This window comes from Muscardinus avellanarius (genome assembly GCF_963383645.1).
Source record: "Muscardinus avellanarius genome assembly, chromosome: 20".
Classification (NCBI taxonomy): Eukaryota; Metazoa; Chordata; class Mammalia; order Rodentia; family Gliridae; genus Muscardinus; species Muscardinus avellanarius.
The window spans coordinates 25,729,487-25,749,742 of NC_137806.1; the positions used below are offsets into that span (position 1 = coordinate 25,729,487).

The window sequence follows — 20,256 nt, forward strand, 5'->3', positions numbered from 1 at the left end:
GTCCAAATATTATGTTCCTGTTATGTCATGGATGCATTTTCTTCTATTTGTTGAATGTATTTAGTTGTTTTCTCCCTGGATAGACCATTCCCTCCACGTCTGTCGGGGTGTTTCAGATGTCTGTTCATTCTTGTTTGTTGCTAACTCAGCACAGAGCACTAGAGCCAGGCCTGACAGCGAGCGGCTGGCGGGTTTGACGGCTGCAGGCTCGCGCCACCGCGTGGTCTGCGTCGTTGTCCTGGTTACCATTAACGCTGGCTGGATTCTCTGCAGAAGGAATTGCCCGTCTCCTTCCTATGCCTCTCATCTACACGTTCTTTCATATTTTTGTGGCTACTGCTTCTTGTTTTCTTTGCCCATATGGTTTAAAAGATTAAACAAATTCTACTATTATTTTAGCATGGCTTCGGGAGGAAGTCAAAGCAAATCTCGCTTTTAGTCCATCGGATCACCAGAAGTTCTTCCCTCACACTGGATCCCGGGCAGGTTGGCTTCTCCCTCTGCTGCCCTCTGCTGTAATCGATCCGCTACCCCCTCCCTGCCTCAGTGTCAGTTAAAACAGCCTTCCGCCTCTATTTCACTCCGTCTCTTTAATACATCGGTGCTGAAGTCCACATTTTTCTTTCTTTTTGGTACCCAGAGATGGTGTTCTACCTCTGAGCTACACAGTCACCTATTTTATTTTGAACAGGGTCTCACTAAGTTGCTGAGGGCCTAAGATGCCGAGGCGGGCCACAAACATGCGATCCTCCTGCCTCAGGCTCCCAGGAACCGGCATGTGCCACCACGCCTGGCTCCACGTTCTCTTAAACCCTTGAGCTCAGTAGCGACTCCACCATGAAGCCCACCCCTCTGGAAGGAGCTGTCCCTCTTCACATGATACTCTTGCTTGCTTTGACCCCAAGTCTTGTGTTCTGCGGGCTTCTTGGTCTTGTTCTTTACTCCCTCCTGTGAGGAACTCATCAACCCCCTTAAACATAACCATAGACCACTGTCGTTACCACTTACATGGTGGTAACTCTAAAACCTGCTTGCCTGAAGTATGGATATGAACATTTAATAGCTGCTGGATAATTCTACTTATTTATCATAAGCATCTTCAAATTCAATGCTTGGTAAATCAAGTTTACCTTTGTGTATGTGGAGGTGGGGTGGGTGGTACTGGGGATTGAACCAAGGTGTGTTCCACCTCTGAGTGACACCAAGCTCTACTTTATTATTTATTTATTTATTTATTTATTTATTTATTTATTTATTTTTGGTGGTACTGGGGTTCCTGGAAACCCTTCTACTTCCGGGCTACACTCCCAGACCTATTTTATACTTTTTTTTTTTTTTTTTTGAAACAGGGTCTCTTAAGCCAGCACGGCTGGCTTCGAACCTGCGCGATCCTCCTGTCTCCGCCTCCCAAGTGTGGGGATTACAAGCGTGCGCCACCACGCCCGGCTAGCTCTACTTTATTTTGAAACAGGGTCTTGCTAAGTAACTGCACACTAGCCTTGAACCTGCGACCCTCCTACTGTCTCGGCCTCCGAATTTCTGGGATTACAGGCATGCACCACCATACCTGGCTTGGTTGTATCTTCTTCTTTTTTTAGGTCTGGGGATGGAACCCAAAGGCATTTGACCTCCGAGCCACACCCCCTGACCAATTTTTATTCTTTATTTTGAAACAGGTCTCACTGAGTTGCGGAGAGCCTCACTAAGTAGCCGAAGCTGTCCACGAACGGTGATCCTCCGGTCTCAGCCTCCCGAATGCTGGGATTACAAGCGTGCACCACCATGCCCAGCTGGTTGTATCTTCTTAATATTAATAACAGAAGTTTTCCAATTTAGTGTGCATCAGAATTACTTAGCTTGTTAAATACCAACAGCTGGGACTCCACCACCCGCCTCAGAGTTTAGAAACTCTGTGGATCTGAGTGAGAGTAGAGATTTTAGTTCTAGAAAGTTCCCAGGTGATGCCAACGCTGCTTGTCTGGGGACTGCCCTTCAGGGCACCGACCCGTGGTCCAGACCCTCATACCATCCCCATCAGTTACTCTGGTCTAGTCAGGCCCTGCTCTTAGGATGACTGCTCAGCCTTTTATCTGACCTTCTTAAGACAACATCTTTCTTAAAAAGGACTGTGGCCTGGGTAGGCTCGACTTGGTGAACAGGTGGCAGGTTCTTTGGTGACGCCATGCCACGCCCACCCTGCCACCCCCCCATCAGCATCCTGAAACGTCAAAACACCAAATCCACGTCTGTCTCCATGGTGACCCTTTCCACTGGATGTTTCTATGAGAATTGCTAACTTGGCATCTCTAAGCATGGTACGTCAGATTCTAACATCCCCTCTCTCCTCTCTGGACACCCTGCCCCTCCCAGTGGCTGCCCACCTCCACTTCCCCTGGGGAGTATTCCTGGCCTTCTGCTGTACCTAGAGGAAGCATGAGGAGTCCCGCTGTTATCACTTTGTACTTGTCTTCTGGGCATAAGGCCACTTTCCTGTTTGAACTATGAGCCCCAGAATGACCAAGACGCCCAGCAGGTCTCATCTGCGTGTGACTCCCCATGGCATGAAAACCTCATGTTCTCTGTGGTGTGTCATGAACAGTGTGGAGCTGCTGGAAAGAGAAGAGAGGAGACAGAGAAAGCTGGAGAGAGTTTAGAAACGACAGGGGAAGCTAGAGTCACAGTGGCACGCCAGGGCTGCAATGCCTGTTTAATTGAAACCTTGTAATAAAAGTTTAAATACATAAAATGCTTTTTTTTTTTTTATCAAAAGAACACCCCCACTTCCCTGACCTGATGCATGTGGAGGAGAGGCAAGTGGAGACTGGCTATCTGAAGGGAACGGAGACATGGCGGGCCCAACCTGGGCTGGGTTCCCCTTCCCGGAGAATCCTGTGGGACTGACTCAGAGTCTCGGCGAGCAGGGACGCCAGCCGGGCTGGCTTTCTTCAGCCGCTGGAGTCCACACGCGCCACCCTGCACCCCATAGCTCACGGCCCCGGCCTCAGAAGACAAGGAAGAGCAGGGCCTCGTGCCGGGGCAGTGCGATGTGCTCCACCGTGCGCTCCATGGCGCGCACCTGCTCCGGGGAGGCCGTCAGGAAGGCCAGGGGCCCGATGCGCTGCTCGGCACAGGAGTGGCAAAGGTAGCCGCCCTTGTTTTCCTTCCGGTTGCTCTGCAGTGACAGATAAGAAAAAGAGGTAAGGGGAGAGACCAAAGAGAAGGATGGATTCTCCACCAAAACCTGAACTGCTGTCATAGTTACTGAGGGGCAATGTGTTCAATTTTGACCTTTTTTTGGTGGTGATACTGGAGAATCCTTATTTTTTATTTTCTGTGCGTGTGTGTGTGTGTGTCTGGTATTGAGAAAGGAATCCAGGGGCACTCTATCTCCAGCCTACACCCCAGCCCTGTTTCATTTTTATTTTGAAACAGGGTCTCGCTAGGTCGATGAGAATCACACTACTGCCTGAGGCTGTCCTTGAACCTGTGGTCCTCCTGTCTCAGCCTCCCAAGTACTGATTTACGAGTGTGCGCCACCACACCTGACTTATTATTTTCAATCAGGTCTCACTAAGTTGTCAAGACTTGCCTTGAACTTGCAATCCTTGTGTCTCAGCCTCCCAAGTACTGGGATTACAGGGGTGTACCATCACACCTGGAGATTCGGATGTTTTCAGACCTTTGCAAAACCTCATGTAATACGGCCCACAGCACTAATGCCGACGCCACTTAATTCCCTTTAACGGTAGTTTAAAGATAAACGGCTAGGGGCTGAGAGAATAACTCAGTGGGTTTGACAGGAAGGAGGAAATGAGGAAGGGAAGATATAAATGAACCAAGAAAAACTGAACCAGGCCCTGCAGGTGAACAGCTCTCCAATGAAGTGTTGGGTCTCGCCCCCTGTCCCAGACTGAGGGCCATCACTCACCCAGACAGCTCCTCCCGCCCTGACTCTTTTCTACGCTGTCTGATATGAGGGCCAACCTCACTTCTGTTGTGCTTTTCACGTACAAAGACCTTAAAAGAATTACACAAATGTCCTCTCCATCTCTCTCACCCCAAACCCTAGAAATCACACAGCTTAAGAGCAGTAAAATGCACATGAGTGAGCAGGGCGTGGTGGCGCACGCTTGTAATCCCAGTACTTGGGAGGCTGAGATAGGAGGATCACAGGTTCGCGGCCAGCCTCAGCTACTTAGTGAGACCCTGTTTCAAAATGAAAGAACAATATGGGGCCGGGGATGTCGCTTGGAGGTGGAGTGCTCCTGGGTTCCATCCCCAGTACCACAAAATAAAATAAAATAAATAAAATGCACATGATGGGATTAGATTCTAGACGGCAAACGCACGTAAGTGATGGGCAGCTTCTTCATGGTGAGCACGGTGTCCATGGGGATGGCGTTGTTACACTGCCCCACGCAGCAGCGAACCACTCCTGTTTTTAGAACATTACTTGTCAGCTCTGCTTGCAGGAAGTACTCCTGAGAAAGAGGGAGAGAGAGGGAGGGATGGAGGGAGGGAGGGAGGGAGGGAGGGAGAGAGAGAGAGAGAGAGAGAGAGAGAGAGAGAGAGAGAGAGAGATATTAATAGTAATACCTCTACTACCTTCTGCTTGGAAATGCTGGCCACCATGGAGCTGTAAGCATCCTTAACACATAGCCAGAATGAGAAAGGCACTGGCCATCTGGCTTTCCCTGACTTTCTCTTAACTACCCCTGTCTCCAAACACATTCCCAAGAGAGAATACTCAAGACAGTCCAATTGGCTTCTGGGTAAAATGCTGGTGTTTTTTTAAAAAAGATTTAATGGACAGCAGGTGTGATGGCGGATGCCTGTAATACTCGTGAGGCTGAGAAAGAAGGACCGAAAGACAGCCTCCACAAGTAGTGAGACTCTTACCTACCTAGCAAGACCCTGCTTCAAAATAAAACTAAAACAGGCTGAAAGTGTAGCTCGGAGGTAGAAGGACCCTGGTTTCAATCCCTAGAACTACATACCAAAAAAAAAAAAAAAAAAAAAAAGGATTTAATGGACATACATGCAAAACTACCACCTACAATGACATTTCAGGACTATTTCTAGATTTCCTCTGCCTAGGCCATCAGCTAGACAGTGGGCGAATGACCCTTACGGCCCAAGTTTCTCTCTCTGGAAATACAGACAGCCCGGTACCTGCTTCACACAGTTGCCGCGAGAAGGATTACAACAGTGAGCAGAACGCTCACGCCTGGCACACAGCGGGCACCCAGATGAGCGCTGACCACATCCTGCCCCGGAGATGCCAAAGGTCAGGGCCTCCAGCTGCGGCACGGCGGCCACAGGACTGACTTTTCTGCTGACCAATAATGATCTCACGCTTTTTAGACTGATTTATTTTATTTTATTTTATTTTTTTGCGATACTGGGGATAGAACTCAGGGGCATTCTACCTCCAAGCTACACCCCTAGCCCTATTTTTTATACTTTATTTTGAAATGGGGTCTCACTGAGTTGCAAAGGGCCTAAGTAGTAGCTGAGGCTGTCCGTGAACCATGATCCTCCTGTCTCAGCCTCTCAAATGCTAGGATTACAAGTGCGCGCCACCACGCCTGGCTACAACTGGCTCTTTATCGAGTGTTTTTTTTCTTCATAATTTTGTTGCATATCTTGACACACTGGCTTTCTGTTTTATGGTCTCCATCTCCCTGCTATAGAAACATACATAAGCAGAGGCTGAGACAGGAGGATCACAGGTTCAAGGCCAGAACGCGGTAACTTAGCAATGGCGGTGTGGAGGTGGTGGAGGCTCAGAAGGGATTCCTGTGGTCTCCAGGAGCAAGCGAGTTCTCCTAGGAGTGGGCTGTTACAGGGCAGGCCACCCCCTGCACCCGGGTCCCTCTGTAGGTGGCTGGTTTCCTTTCAGTTTCTCCACCATACTATGAAGGAGCCAGGCGCTCTGGCTAGGATGCTGGCAATGTACTGTCAGGACCTTCCAGCCGTCAGAATCAACCCAAATAAGCCTTTTTACTTTATAAAGCGCCTGGCCTCATACAGAACAACATAGAAGAGCCTGATACAGGGGTTAGAGATGAGGAGGCTGCCTGACCTACTCTTGGTGACCAGAGGAGATCGATATGGCTCATCGGCCCGCAAAGCAGGGAACAGTGTTTGCTTTATGTGTCCAAAACACCACCATCTATGGCTTTATCACCCCTGACATGCTTCCAGAGCCTGTAAATTATTACCCTCACAAAACCCCCGTCTTCAATATTCTTTATGGTCTGCCGCTAGCCAGAGGCTGAGCTAACTCGGCCACTTCTGAAACAAGGCGGCCCCCAAATTGATTCACAGAGTTCAGTGAAGAAAAAGCAGAACTATTCCACTTCACACAAGGACTTCCAGACTTGAGGCATCGCACACAAGCGGACGATTTTCTCTGGGCTTCCTCAGAGCACCCCCATGGGCTGACAGATGTCGCCTTACCCACTTTTAGTTTGGAAAAACCGTTTCCCAGCTTCCTAAAATTTTCTACTATGGCGAAACCTTGCTTTCCCCATAAGACGTATAGGGAAGCACCCAACTGACGAGCTTCCAGTTAGTTTTTAAAAGCCTATTTAATTCCTAATTTTAAGCCGGGCGTGGTAGCACACGCTTGTAATCCCAGCATTCGGGAGGCTGAGACCTGGAGGATCGCGGTTCGCGGACAGCCTCAGCTACTTAGTGAGGCCCTCTGCAATTCAGTGAGACCCGGTTTCAAAATAAAGAATAAAAAATAGGGAAGGGGGTGTAGCTTGGAGGTCAAATGTCCCTGGGTTCCATCCCCAGACCCACACAAAAACAAAAATCTTAATTTTAGTCTCAAATAACTGGTGGGACTCTAAAGTAACATCATCTCCTTGTAGAATTTTTTTTTTTTTTTTTGCTGTACTACAGATGGAATCCAGGGATATTCTACCTTCAAGCTATACCCTCGGCCCTATTTTTTATTCTTTATTTTGAAATAGGGTCTCACTGAGTTGCGGAGGGCCTCACTAAGTAGCTGAGGCTGTCAGCGAACCTGCGATCCTCCTGTCTCAGCCTCCCAAATGCTGGGATTACAAGTGTGCCCACCACGTCTGGCTTAGAATTTTGAAATAGCTGATAAATTAAAAAAAAAAAAAAATCACACCTGAATTTGTCTTACCCAGGATTGCCACTTCTAGAAATGTGTCCTTAAGGAGTGCTGGCAAACACAGAACAGGGTTCCAAGGTAAGATCGTGCACTGGGACCTCGGAAAAGCGCCGACCGGAAGCAAGCCCATGTCCACCCGTAAGAGACTGAGTGGCTCATGGTACATCGATGAAGAATACTACACAGCCGCGTAAATTAGAAATGAGAAAGCCTGTGAACTGACCAAGAGTGATTTCCAGGCACACATAAGAGGGTGCCACCTTTTATGAGAGGAAGATATGAAAGTATACATGACTTTTACAAAGAGATACTGAAGAATAAACCAGTAGCTGGTTTTTACAAAATCAACTACTACTGATTGAGGGAAAGAATGATCTGAAGAGGAAAGGGATAAAATGAGATCTTTCTCGTTACAAAGACTTAGAAAACAGACTATACAATCAAAATAGGTAAATTAAAGCAAAAACGAAAAGAAACATCCCAGCTCAGTTACAGGCACCTGTAGTCCCAGCAGTAACCCCGGGCCTGGTGGCACCTGCCTACAATCCCAGCACTCGGGAGGCCGAGGCAGGAGGACCTCAAGTTTCAGGTCAGCCTTGGAAACTTAAATAATAAAATAAAATAAAAAGGGCTGTCGATACTGCTCAATGGTAGGATGTCCCTGGGTTCAATTCTCAGTGCCACCAAAAAACAAAATGAATCAATCCCTAAGTGACTATAAGCAAACAATAAACAAACATATCTCACTATATTTAGTTAGTGGCAAAACCATAGAGGAAAATAAATTAGTGCAGGACAGTATTTTGATTAGACATCATGAATAAGGTGTATGTCCAGGAGAAAAAAAGTCACTAGGAAATCTTGAATTCTATGCCATTAATTAATTATTTAATTAATTAATTTATACTTTTTGGTACTAGGGATTGAACCCAAGGGCACTCTACCACTGAGGGATACCTCCAGCCCTTTCTTTTTTTTTTTTTTTTTTTTTTAATTTTTTTGTGATCCTAGGGATTGAACCTGGAGGTATTCTATTGAGTTACACCCCCAGCCCTATTTTATTTTTAAATTGGAAACACGGTCTCACTAAGTTGTCAAAAGCCTCACTAAGTTGCTGAAGCTGGTCTTGAACCTGCAATCCTCTGGTCGCAGCCTCCCAAGTATCACCATGCCCAGCTTATCTTTTATTTTTGGATGGGTCTAAGTTGCCAAACACTTGTGATGCCCTGTTCTGTTCTCAGTCTCTCAAGCACTGGGATTGCAGGCAGGTGCCTCTCTGCCTGGCTTCTACTCCTTATGCCCTTAGTCACAATATTGGCTCATATGTATAATTCATAATAATATTACTCTGAAATATATAGACTAGTGTAAGTAATTAACAGATACTGTTAGGAACCAAGATTTCCAGTGTAAGAAGAAAGATTGGGAGGCAGAGATGGGAGGATCGCACAGGTTCGAAGCCAGCCTCGCTGGCTTTGGAGACCCTGTTCCCAAATAAAAATATAAAATTGGTCTGGGAGTGTAGCCCGGAGGTAGAAGGGTTCCCATCCCCAGTACCACCAAAAAAAAAAAAAAAAAAGAGTAAAAAATAGGGCTGGGGGTGTAGCTCGGAGGTAGAATGCCCCTGGGTGCCATCCTCATTAACTGTGAAGGAAAAAAAAAGGGGGGAAATGGGATAGAGGACTCCTCTGAATCAAGTAATTTAAGTGACTCACAACCAAATGTTATTTGGCTCCTGATTTGTACAAACCACTGGTGGGAAAAAAGGCATTCTGACACAGTCACAAGTGTATGATTCTGGGTTGGTAGTAGGGACCAAACATTATTATAAATTTTGTAAAATGTGAAAATGGCACTATGGTTATGGGAAGTGTATTTTTTTTCTTGTATACAGTCATTCAATGTATTGTTTTCTTAACAGTTTTTATTTTGTGTGTGTGTGTGTGTGTGTGTGTGTGTGTGTGTGTGTGGTACTGGGAGTGGAACCCAGGGGCTTTCTACCTCCGGGCTATACTCCCAGACCTACTTTATACTTTATTTGGAAACAGGGTCTCACTAAGTTGCTGAGAGCCTCACTAAGTAGCTGAGGCTGGCTTCGAACCTGCGCGATCCTCCTGTCTCCGCCTCCCAAGCGCGGGGATTACAAGCGTGCGTCACCACACCCGGCTTTTTCTCAACTTTTTAATGTCTCAACATTTTCACAAGTTAAAAAACCCTATTTAACCCACGATGTGAAATGATACTACTGTTCTGTACACTCACATTCAAATTACTGGTCTGAAAATCTGGTTTCGTTAAAAGTCTAATCACTAGCACCACAGTGATTCTATTAGAAACCGTAAACGGGTTCTAAAAGAGTACTTGTAATCAAATTTTATACAAAAATTAATGTAATGGGTAGGAACTATTTGTACGTAAAGATTATCCACTTGACTCTTTGGGGTACTGGTTTAAGTGGTTAAAAATCACACTTAGATCTTTACCAAAGTCAGAAAATTACAGGTGGGCTAGATCCAAGCCAGTGCCTGTTTTTGTGAATAACCCAGACACACTCGTTGGAGCACGCTCATTCACTGCCGCGCTGGCCGTGGTTGCCCTTGGAGAACAGCAGCAGAGCAGAGTAGCTGGAACAGAGACCATCTGACTGGCAAAGCCTGAACTATTGACTCCCTGGCCCTCTACAGAAAACACGTGGGGTAGCCCGGGTGCTGGCACAGACAGAATGTGAACTAAAGGCCTGCCTTCAGTTCAGGCCCTGAGGCTTGGGCTATCGCGGTCAGCGAGGCCCGGGGACAATCTGCACTGCGGAAAAACGTACCTGATTTCAAACTCCAGAAACATTTTTACTGCTAAATAAGCCCTCTGGCAGAGAGGTTCACAGGAAAAACGACAAAGGAGACAGGAAAGGTAAAAGTATGATAAAAATACAAGCTAATCAGTCCCGTGCATGACACTTCTGCCTGAACTTTTTGTTTGTTACTGTTGTATTTGACATGGGGTTTGGCTGTGGTCTCAAATTCCTGGGATCGGGCAATCCTCCTGCTTCAGCCTCCCAAGAAGCTAGGACTGTAGGCACCCTAAACGTCTGGCTTAATCTTGAGTCTTTTGTTGTGAGAAGTCATAAAGAGTTTTTTTTTTTTTTTTTATGTGTATGGTATAGTGATGATTGGAATGAAGGCATTCTACCTCTGAGCCACACTCCTGTCCTACTTCTTCTTTTGAAACAGGGTCTAAGTTGCTGAGCCTTCATATGGAGTATTTATTGCAAAGGTTCTCCCGCTTAAGCTTTGACATTATCTTATTCAAGAATGCGAAGAGAATCCCTACTTGTTTTTATATTTTTTATCCACCTCTTAATCCAGATGCAGGTTTTATGAAGGCTAAGACTTCTGTTGCTCACCACCGTAACTCCAGTGCCTAGGAAGGTACTTGGTACATCCTATACACTCAATAAATACTAAACTACAAGTATCAAGGTTCTACTTACTAGTACTGAACAACTCTGAGAACTCTGAATATCACTCACTAAAAAAAAAAAAAAAAAAAAAAAAAAAACAACAACACTACTGTTCCACCCAAGCCTTGTGCCAAGGCTCGAAGCCATTAGGAGCAAAGCTCAGATTCCCCGGCTTCTGTCTCACCCCCTTGGGACACTGTGCAATACAGCTCTTTGAATAAATCATACTGTTGTATAAAATCATATGTTCTGAAGGTCACTGAGGAAAAAAAAGAGTATTTCTAGTAAATGTTATTATTAAAAGTTCAGATTTCTGGCCTGAGTACCTTTGGTTCAGGGAAAGGTGAACTCAGCAGTTAACTGGTAGCTCAGATTTATGGTCTAGTTTCCAACGAGGCTGAATAGATGAAATCATTTCTATTCCTACCTATGAAAGACTAAAAGAGATAGAAAAAAAATAAAATGATCACACATTTGTAATCACAGGACTTGGGAGGCCGAGACAGGAGGATCACAGGTTTGTGGCTAGCCTTGGCTACTTAGTGAGGCCCTCCACAATTTAGTGAGGCTCTGTTTCAAAATAAAGAATAAAAAACAGAGCTGAGGGTGTAGCTCAGAGGTAGAATGCTTCTGGGTTCAATCCCAGTACTGAAAAAAAAAAAAAGAGAGAGTGGAGAGAAAGTTTTTATGGGGAATAAAGAGAAAATGAGAACAGTAAGGGGAAAAAAAACCTGAGAGTAAGAAAGCACACTTTTCTGCATCATCTCAACCAGTAAGTGAGGCCAGGTACCTGGAAACCTACTCTCCCCTGGAAACGGATAATTTTTTTTTTTTTTTTTAAAGTCTACTGGTAGTAGCACCAGCTCATTTCAAGGAACAGGGAGTGGGAGGCAGAAAGTTTAGATGCAGAAAACATTGCCAATTTCCCCTAAAAGTTTTAAGAACTAATTGAGCAAAGGAGAAATTAAGAAATACAAGAAAATGGTTGATAGTTGAAACAAACCTTTTTTTTTTTTTTCCCTGCAGTACTGGGGGTGGGACCCAGTGGCATTCTACCCCTGAGCTACACCCCAGCCCTGTTTTTTTTTTTTTTTTTTTTTTTTAATTTTGAAACAGGGTCTCACTGAGCTGCAGAGGGCCTCACTGAGTAGCTGAGGCTAGCCGTGAACCGTGATCTCCTCCCAAATGCTGGGATTACAAGTGTGCGCCACCACGCCCAGCTTAAACAAAGCTAGGAAAATTAGGAAAGAATCTTCAAGGGAACCACAGTTTTGCTCCACTGGCTTGCACACTTCCTGTGCTCGTGCCTGGTTTCTGCACACGGAGAAGCCCGACGCCAACCCCGCAAAGCCTGCAGGTCCCTCCCTCACCCAACCAAACAAGCTGAACCTGGGGGACAAACCCGGGCTCCTTGGCCCTCTTACCCCAGCCAAGGTCAGAATGTTTTCCAGTGATTTGGTCATTATGAGACGCTTCTTGGCACGGGTTACTGCCACATACAGTAAGTTCCATTCATCCTCAGAAAATGACTCTAAAGAAGGGGGGAAAAATAAACTCAAAAAGCCAGCTCACAAGAACGTCTGTTTTCATCTAAATGTTTGCAGCCCCTCACTCACCCCCAGAAAAGAAACTCTCAAGATTTGGTGGCCGTCCAGCTGATATTTTCCCACAAATGGAAACTATAAAACCAAACACCTTAAAGACCAGTGGCACAAAAAAAAATTTTTTTTTTTTGTGGTACCAGGGATGGAACCCAGGAGCATTCTACCTCTGAGCTACATCCCCTGCCCCATCTTTTATTTTGAAATAGGGTCTCACTACGCTGCGGAGGGCCTAAGTTGCTGAGACTCGCCATGAACCTGCGATCCTCCTGTCTCAGCCTCCCAAGTACTGGGATTACAAGCCTGCGCCACCCAGCCTGGCTACAAAATATGTGTTTTGTGGTACTGGGGATTGAACCCAGGAGCTCTCTATCTCTCAGCTACACACTCAGCTCTATTTTATTTTGAAACAGGGTCTCAACAACAGGAAGTTGCTGGAGCCCTTGCTCAGTTGCTGAGGCTGGTCTCAAACCTGTGATCCTTCTGTCTCAGCTTCTCAAGTACTGGGATTAGAAATGTGCGCCATCACTCCAGGCTTGAATGGCTTTAATTATAATCAAAACAACAGCAGTGATGCTTAGAATTTAACAACTAGCCTAAGAGTATAAATTAAAAAGCAGACAAATGATAAGGAATGCTATTCCATGTTTTATGCTTTGCTGACAATTTTCATAAAAATAAGGAGAACAGTCAAAGAAAAAAGACCTGGGTCAGGAGGTAAATGGAGTGCCTGGAAGTTTCTGTGAGGCTGGGCGCTTGCTCTCTGACAGTGAGGAAGGTGATCTGGAGAGCAGGTGTGTGTTTTCGGGCCACAGTGAGCATGACCGGCCCATGAGCAGTTTTTTCTAGGAACCTCAGTATTGAGAATCAAAAGCTTAGGACTCAGAGGATTTTTCTTCTAGAAGGATCCTTCCAGGAAGTGACAACCACCCAACCCAAATCAAGGCAGTCCAAGGGCAGCCTCCTGCCAACACCTGGCTGCCGGAAAGAGCTCAGCAGAGCGACGCGGGGTCTCCTTACCGACTCTGAAATGGGGAAGCTGGGCGAGGTTATGCCGGGCACAAGGCACTTTCACGAAATCGTCCAGAACGTGCACGGTGTCAAACTCCAGGCCTTTGGCTTTGTGCACAGTGCCTAAAATGTACTCTAGAACAAAACAGCACTTCGTTACACTGGGGCTTCTCAGGGAAAGAAACAAGAGAGGAAAGAAGTCTCCGTGCAGTGGGAAAAGGAGACAGGTTGAGAGGAAGGTAGAGAATTAGTCATGGGAATACCTCGAGGAATCACACTCCTGAGACCAAAGCGACTTTCCCCACCTCTGCACGCCACTGCACGCATGAAGGGGCAAGGGCGCAGGAGAGGGTTTTTTTTTTTTTTTTTTTTGGGTGGTACTGGGGTTCCTGGAAGCCCTTCTACCTCTGGGCTACGCTCCCAGACCTATTTTGTACTTTTTTATTTGGAAACAGGGTCTCTAAAGCCAGCATGGCTGGCTTCGAACCTGCGCGATCCTCCTGTCTCTGCCTCCCAAGAGCAGGGATTACAAGCGTGCGCCACCACGCCCGGCAGAAGAGGGTTTCTTACACTGGGCAGAGCTAGAACTGGAAATCCCACTCTGCTGGCGTGGAGGTAGAACAGCATTCAAGTGCCCTAAGGAAGAACAAGGACCCCGCTCACCTTTTTCTTTACTTAATATTTCTTTTATGTGGTGCTGGAGATCAAACCCAGGGCCTCATTCATTCTTCCATTCTCTCTTTATTGCTCTATTTTATATTATTTCCCTCTCTCTCTCTCTCTCTCTCTCTCTCTCTCTCTCTCTCTGTGTGTGTGTGTGTGTGTGTGTGTGGTACTGGGGATGGAACCCAGGGGCATTCTACCTCCGAGCTACAAACCCCAACCCTGTTTTTTATTCTTTCTTTCTTTCTTTCTTTCTTTCTTTCTTTCTTTTTTTTTTTTGGTGGCACTGGGGATGGAACCCTTCTACCTCTGGGCTATATTTCCCAGATCTATTTTATATTTTTATTTGGAAACAGGGTCTCTTAAGCCAGTGTGGCTGGCTTCAAACCTGTGCGATCCTCTTGTCTCTGCCTCCCAAGCACAGGGATTACAAGCATGCGCCACCATGCCCAGCTTTTATTCTTTATTTTGAAACAGGGTCTCACTGAGTTGCAGAGGGCCTCACTAAGTAGTAGGTGAGGCTGTCTGCAAATCGCGATCCTCCTGTCTTAGCCTCCCAAATGGTGGGATTACAAGCGTGCACCACCATGCCCAACTCTTTCTCACTTTTCCTTCCTTCCTTCCTTCCTTCCTTCCTTCCTTCCTTCCTTCCTTCCTTCCTTCCTTCCTATTTTTTGTAGTATCAAGGATTGAATCCAGAGGCATTCTACCTCCAAGCTACACTCCCAGCCCTTTTTATTTTTGGTTTTAAAACAGCGTCTTGCTATTGCTGAGAGCCTTGCTACATTGCTGAGGCTGGCCTTAAACCTGCCATCCTCCTGTCTCCGCCTCCCAGGAACTCAGATCACAAGCTTGTGCCACCACGCTCAGCCCTTTTCTCTTAGCAGCACGGCCACCCATGGTCGCAAACACTTCAAGCCTGTGAGACCCCTTCCTCTTGGAGAGAGGGTGGGAACCGGCCCCTCTCCTTACCTGCAAAGTCCCAATCTTCTATATGGTATCTTTCGATCCTTTCCACCAGCTCCGGAATCCTGATGTTGTACTTTTCAACCACGGCAATCTTCGCTTCCAACTCCTTGTCCTCGGCGGCAGTCACATACCTCTTGAAGCCGCTGAAGCCTTCCTTGTGCACCCATCTTCTGATGAATCTGTCCTTAATGACGAGGTTTTCTGAGGAGAATACGTACGCGGGTCAACCGATGCAGGCCACCCCATCGCCGTGGCGGCGGCTGCACGTTCCCAACCTAGAACGTGGCCGTGCTGCTCTCAGAGCTGGGAGACCCAGGTTCCAGTCCTGACCGCATCACTAACTCGCTGTGTGCCCGGGGCAAGTCAGTGCGGTGGCCTCTCCGTCTCCAACCGAGGATCAAGAGCCCTACGCTTGAGGTCCTTGCCTATGTCACTGGGCTTTGAAACAGCACAGGAAAACAGAAACGCCGTGAAAAAGCTACCAGCTTCCACCTGGGGCCCATGGAGAAGTGTCGATGTGCAAAAGGTGCCCAGGCAGATGGAAAGATGCAGGGGAAGAGAGTCTAAGGGACCAACTTTAGTTGTTATTTATTTATTTATTTACTGTGGTTCTGGGGATAGGACCCAGGGGCTTTTCTACCTCTGGGCTACACCCCTGACCTATTTTCTATTTTATTTAGAAACAGGGTCCCGCTAAGTTGCTGAGCCTCACTAAGTAGCTGAGGCTGGCTTCGAACCTGTGCGATCCTCCTGTCTCAGCCTCCCGAGCACTGGGATTACAAGCGTGCGCCACCACGCCCGGCTCTAAGGGACCAACTTTAGAAGTAATGAGAGAAGGGCCTGGAGAAAGCTTGTCAGTCCCTCGGAGCACGGGAGGCCTCAGGCACCCCCTCTTCCAGGGAGATGAGCTGCACGTGCTCCCCTTCTGCAGAAGGACAGGAACACGGGCGGAACCAACCTGCGCCTCCCGTCCCCATCACTCCGAGGCTGGGCGTGTACTCACGTTTCTTCCGTTCTTCCTCTGGCTGAAGGAGGATCCAAATATCAATGATTCTGTCCAATCCAAAGGATTTAATCCCCTGAAAAAGTTTTTTGGTGGGATTTTTGGTTTTTCTTTTTTGTTTTGTGTCTCAACAAAACAAAATAAAGCAAATGCAGGTGTGGGATTTTGAAATGAGATGGTTTCTTGGAAACGCATGTTTCACTGCACCCCAACATCGGAGTGAGGAAGGAGGTCACTGAGCACGAGGCACTGGGCTGGAACGTGGTCTGGACACTCAGGGCTATCACACTGCCACCCCCAAATCCTGCTGTGTTTTCAAAAAGGGCAAGGGCCTGGCTGCCTTTTTTTTTTTTTTTTTTTTGCTATTTTCTTACCCATGAAAGGGCCATTTAAGTCTGCCTTTCAAGAGGAAAAAATGGTTGCAAGAAGTCTACGAATGGTGCCTGGACACAGGTGTTAAAGAGGAACACTTAGCACTGCTTTCTGTGAGACAGGACTAGAGCACGTGTCTAGGTCCAGATTACACTACGAGTTCGAAGGTCAGCGCCTGGAGGAAAGGGCGCGTGTGTGCCCCAGGTGAACCCTGTTCTAAGAGTGCCTGCCGAGGCCAGCTGTGGCTCCCGCACGCAGGGCCCCAGGCCCAGCACGGAAGACAGGCCTGGCGAGGGCCCCACGCTCCCAGGGGACACGTAAAACACCGACGTAAAATGGAGACTGGACCAAAACAGTGTACGCTGAAACACACAACCAGATATGTGATCGACTGTAGCGGCACATGTTACAGGCAGTCCATGGATGTCAGAGAAGGAGGACAACTTACTCTACATCAAGCCTGGTATGGATGGTATTTTTTTCTACGATTATGAAAATGACTGAGTTATGTTAGATCCGCGAGATGAAATACTAGAAAGCCATTACAACAGCAATGCAAATAAATGTGCTTATGGGTCGAATGAAATAGCATACGTTTTATGTACAGCATAATTGCAGTTATGCAAAAATACACATCTATAAGGACAAAGACAAAAATAATTAGCAAAGATGAGAACTAGTCTATGAACTCCTGGGATTATATGTCATTCTTCCTTTTAGTTTCAGTTTCTATAACACGATTATATAACCTCTGTTTAAAAAGAAGTTCAACCCTTTGATTCCGACTCGTGATTTACTGAGAGTTTAAGCACATCGCAGGCCCTTGAAAGTATTTTTTTCCGGAAATGGATAGTTTTTACTCCTATAACTTTGCTTCAGAGTTAAAAATGCCATAAAAGTATCGTTCGATCCTAACCTCCCCATGAAACGGGTGAAGAGGAGGCATCGTTTTTGTCTTAGAGATGGAGCATGAGACACACAGCAGCTGAGACTTGCCCCAAGCCTACAGGTCCGTGAGAGCCAGAGTTAGAACCCAGGTGTGCAGCTCCGTGTGCTTAAGTAACTGCTGCTGCCCCACCTGCTGTCGGCCCAGCTGCCCTGTGGACAAGCCAGCTGGACGAAGCTCAGAGAGCCCGCAGCCACACTTGCACAGCCAGATGGAAGAAGAGCATTCACTGCTTAAGGAGCGGAGGAAACGTTCCTCATTGTTTTGGGGGCTGACTTTGGAGGAACGCTTCGGTGGCACAATCAGAGTGGACAGAAATACTGTCTCAGTGCAGCCTTGACAAAGAGTCCGAACCCCAAAGGCTTTCCCGCATGGCAATCCTACTGAAAGCTGAACGTTTCCGCTGGGTCTGTTTGTCCGCGACATTTCTGTGCATGAGGCAGTCACAAGAAATTTCCTCTTACCCCAATCAAATGTATCCTGGCAGGAACTTCTCCCTCGGTCACCCGCACGGCCTCATCAAACACGTTGGCATTGGTCCGGGACAACAGGGCCACCTGTCCCTTCACATCACCCCTGATGCCACCTTTGGGGAGAGATCACGAGCTTCGTGGAGAATTGAAATAAAGCGGGCAACCGATGTGGGTAACAAGCAGACGAGGAGCAACGGCAAGCCTTACTCTGATGGTTTCCTCCGACCAGCGTCTTCTTCCTGACCCTCTTGCAGACATCCAAGATCGTGGCTCCCACGTAAGCTATTTCCACACCAAATCTAAAACTCTGTTGGAAAACAAAACAAAAGGAGCTGGCCCCCGCCCTGGTACAAGTCAGCCTGCTGCTACCACTGCCAAGGCCTGACTCCCCCCATGGGAAGGGGGGTCTGAAACTCCCGACAGTGATACCACCTCTACCCACACAGGCCTGGCCACCACACAGTGACTGGCTTCATTTCTATCTTAAAACCCTGGAGGGGCCGGGCGTGGTGGCACACGCTTGTAATCCCCGCGCTTGGGAGGCAGAGACAGGAGGATCGCGCAGGTTCGAAGCCAGCCACGCTGGCATCAGAGACACTGTTTCAAAAATATAAAATAGGTCTGGGAGTGTAGCCCGGAGGTAGAAGGGCTTCCAGGAACCCCAGTGCCACCAAAAAAAAAAGAAAAAGAAAAGAAAAAACTTTGGGAGTTATAATTTTATTCCCGCCAGGTAGGGTGGTTCACGCTTATCATCCCAGTATTGAGAGGATTAGTGAGGAGGATCACAGGTTCACAGTCAGCCTCACCACCTAGGCCCTCTGCAACTTAGTGAGACCCTGTTTCAAAATAAAGAATCAAAAATAGGGCCAGGGGTGTAGATCAGAGGTAAAATGCCCCTGGGTTCCATCCCCAGTACCGAAAAAAAAAAAAAATAAAGATATACTCAAGGGTCAACTGGTTATGAAAGTAATCTCTTTCACTTCATCAGCAGGAATAGTCTTTGTTTAAAATTTTTTATTGGTACATTGTAGTCATACATCTTAATGGAGTATAAGATGGTAGGTAGCAGAGACAGTCTTAAATTAATAGCTTTTTTTTTTTAAACTCTGAATATAGCCGGGCATGGTGGTGCACACCTGTAATCCCAGTACTTGGGAGGCTGAGACAGGAGGATCTCAGGTTTGAGGCCAGACTCAGCAACTTAGTGAGGCTCTCTACAATTTAGTGATATCCTGTTTCAAAATAAAGAATAAAATAGGACTGGGGGTGTAGCTCAGAAGTAGAATGCCCCAGGGTTAAATTCCCAGTGCCACAAAACAAAACAAAAAAACCCTCTGTAACTGCTAATCCAGTTTGATATAGTGGCCTAGATTCATGGTAAGACACCAGCATTTTTACCCACCATCAGTGCAAACATCAACACAGCAAAAAGGGCAAATACATTTATGAAAAGTCTTTGGTTTTCCTTTTTTTTTTTTTTGTACTCCTGAGGACTGATCTCAGGGGCATTCTACCTCCAAGCTACATTCTCAATCCTTTTTACTGTTTTGTTTTTATGAAACAGGGTCTCTCACCAGGTTGCAAAGAGTCTCACTACATTGCTGAGGTTGTCCTTGAACCTGCGACCTTCCTATAGCAGCCTCCCAAGTACCAGGATTACAAGCATGTACCACTAAGCCTGGCTATGGAAGGTTTTGACACCACAGACCTGAGAACCACTGCTTCGAAGCAAGGATACGCTATATACTGTGAATTTGACACAGAAAAGAACTAGGGCGCTGGTGAACAGAATACTCATACATACACACACACACACACACTTCTGGGGCGCAGAGAGAGCTCTTACCTGTGTGAGATAGAAGACGTGAGTGTGGGGGACCGTGAACAGAGCGTTGACTGCCCCGCGGAAGGTGTAGATCTGCTGGTGCGGGTCTCCTACAAAGATCTTCCCACAGGGCTGAGACAGAACTATGTTCATGATAGCTGCAGCCAATAAGAAGGAAAGGGAGAAATCTGAAGAACTCCGACCCGCGCAGCAAAAAGAAACTATATTTAAGAAAGAAAAGGATGGAAAAGGTCTCGCAAGACTAAGCCAGCCTGTGAGGGACAACAGAGTTGTCCTTTCCTGTAGGACCGGCACTCAGTCAAAAAAGGTCATTTTACAACAGCCAAAGAAACGGGTTTTGGTCCTTCCTAGGACCAGATTGCTTTCAGTTCTGAGTGAATTACTGAGTCTAAGAAAATATATAGGCAAGTATAAAATGAGATAAATGGTCTTCTCTATGTATTTATTCATTTTTGGTACTGGGGATGGAATTCGGAGGCATTCTACCGCTGAGCTACACCCCCCAGCCCTATTTTTTATTCTTTATTTTGAAACAGGGTCTCATTAAACTGTGGAGGGCCTTACTAAGTAGCTGAGGCTCGCTGTGAACCTGTGATCCTCCTGTTTCAGCCTCCCCAAGCACCAGGATTACAAGCATGCACCACTGCGCCTGCCTTCTCTCTTTAATATGACACCCCAAAATGATGTGGAAAACCACACTCAAAGCGGTCTATTCTTTGTCGGCCACTTGAGAAATATACAACACACAAGCACCCTGAATCCACT

The 20,256-nt window shown here is 46.7% G+C and overlaps 1 protein-coding gene across 2 annotated transcripts in view; it reads right to left on the reverse strand.

Moving 5' to 3' along the window:
• Positions 1-3,001: 3,001 nt before the first annotated feature.
• Positions 3,002-20,256, reverse strand: part of FBH1 (F-box DNA helicase 1) — a gene marked incomplete at both ends in the record, with an annotated part of 32,766 nt that continues 15,511 nt past the window's right edge. The window contains 9 exons of one of the 2 annotated variants that reach the window (XM_080716890.1): positions 3,002-3,172; positions 4,350-4,481; positions 12,032-12,138; positions 13,229-13,354; positions 14,855-15,052; positions 15,855-15,930; positions 17,637-17,758; positions 17,853-17,952; positions 19,492-19,628. In XM_080716890.1, the coding sequence (XP_080573016.1) occupies positions 3,002-3,172; positions 4,350-4,481; positions 12,032-12,138; positions 13,229-13,354; positions 14,855-15,052; positions 15,855-15,930; positions 17,637-17,758; positions 17,853-17,952; positions 19,492-19,628 (1,169 nt within the window). Of the gene's footprint in view, positions 3,173-4,349; positions 4,482-12,031; positions 12,139-13,228; positions 13,381-14,838; positions 15,053-15,854; positions 15,931-17,636; positions 17,759-17,852; positions 17,953-19,491; positions 19,629-20,256 lie in introns of both variants that reach the window. The other variant, XM_080716889.1, reaches the window with a different exon arrangement.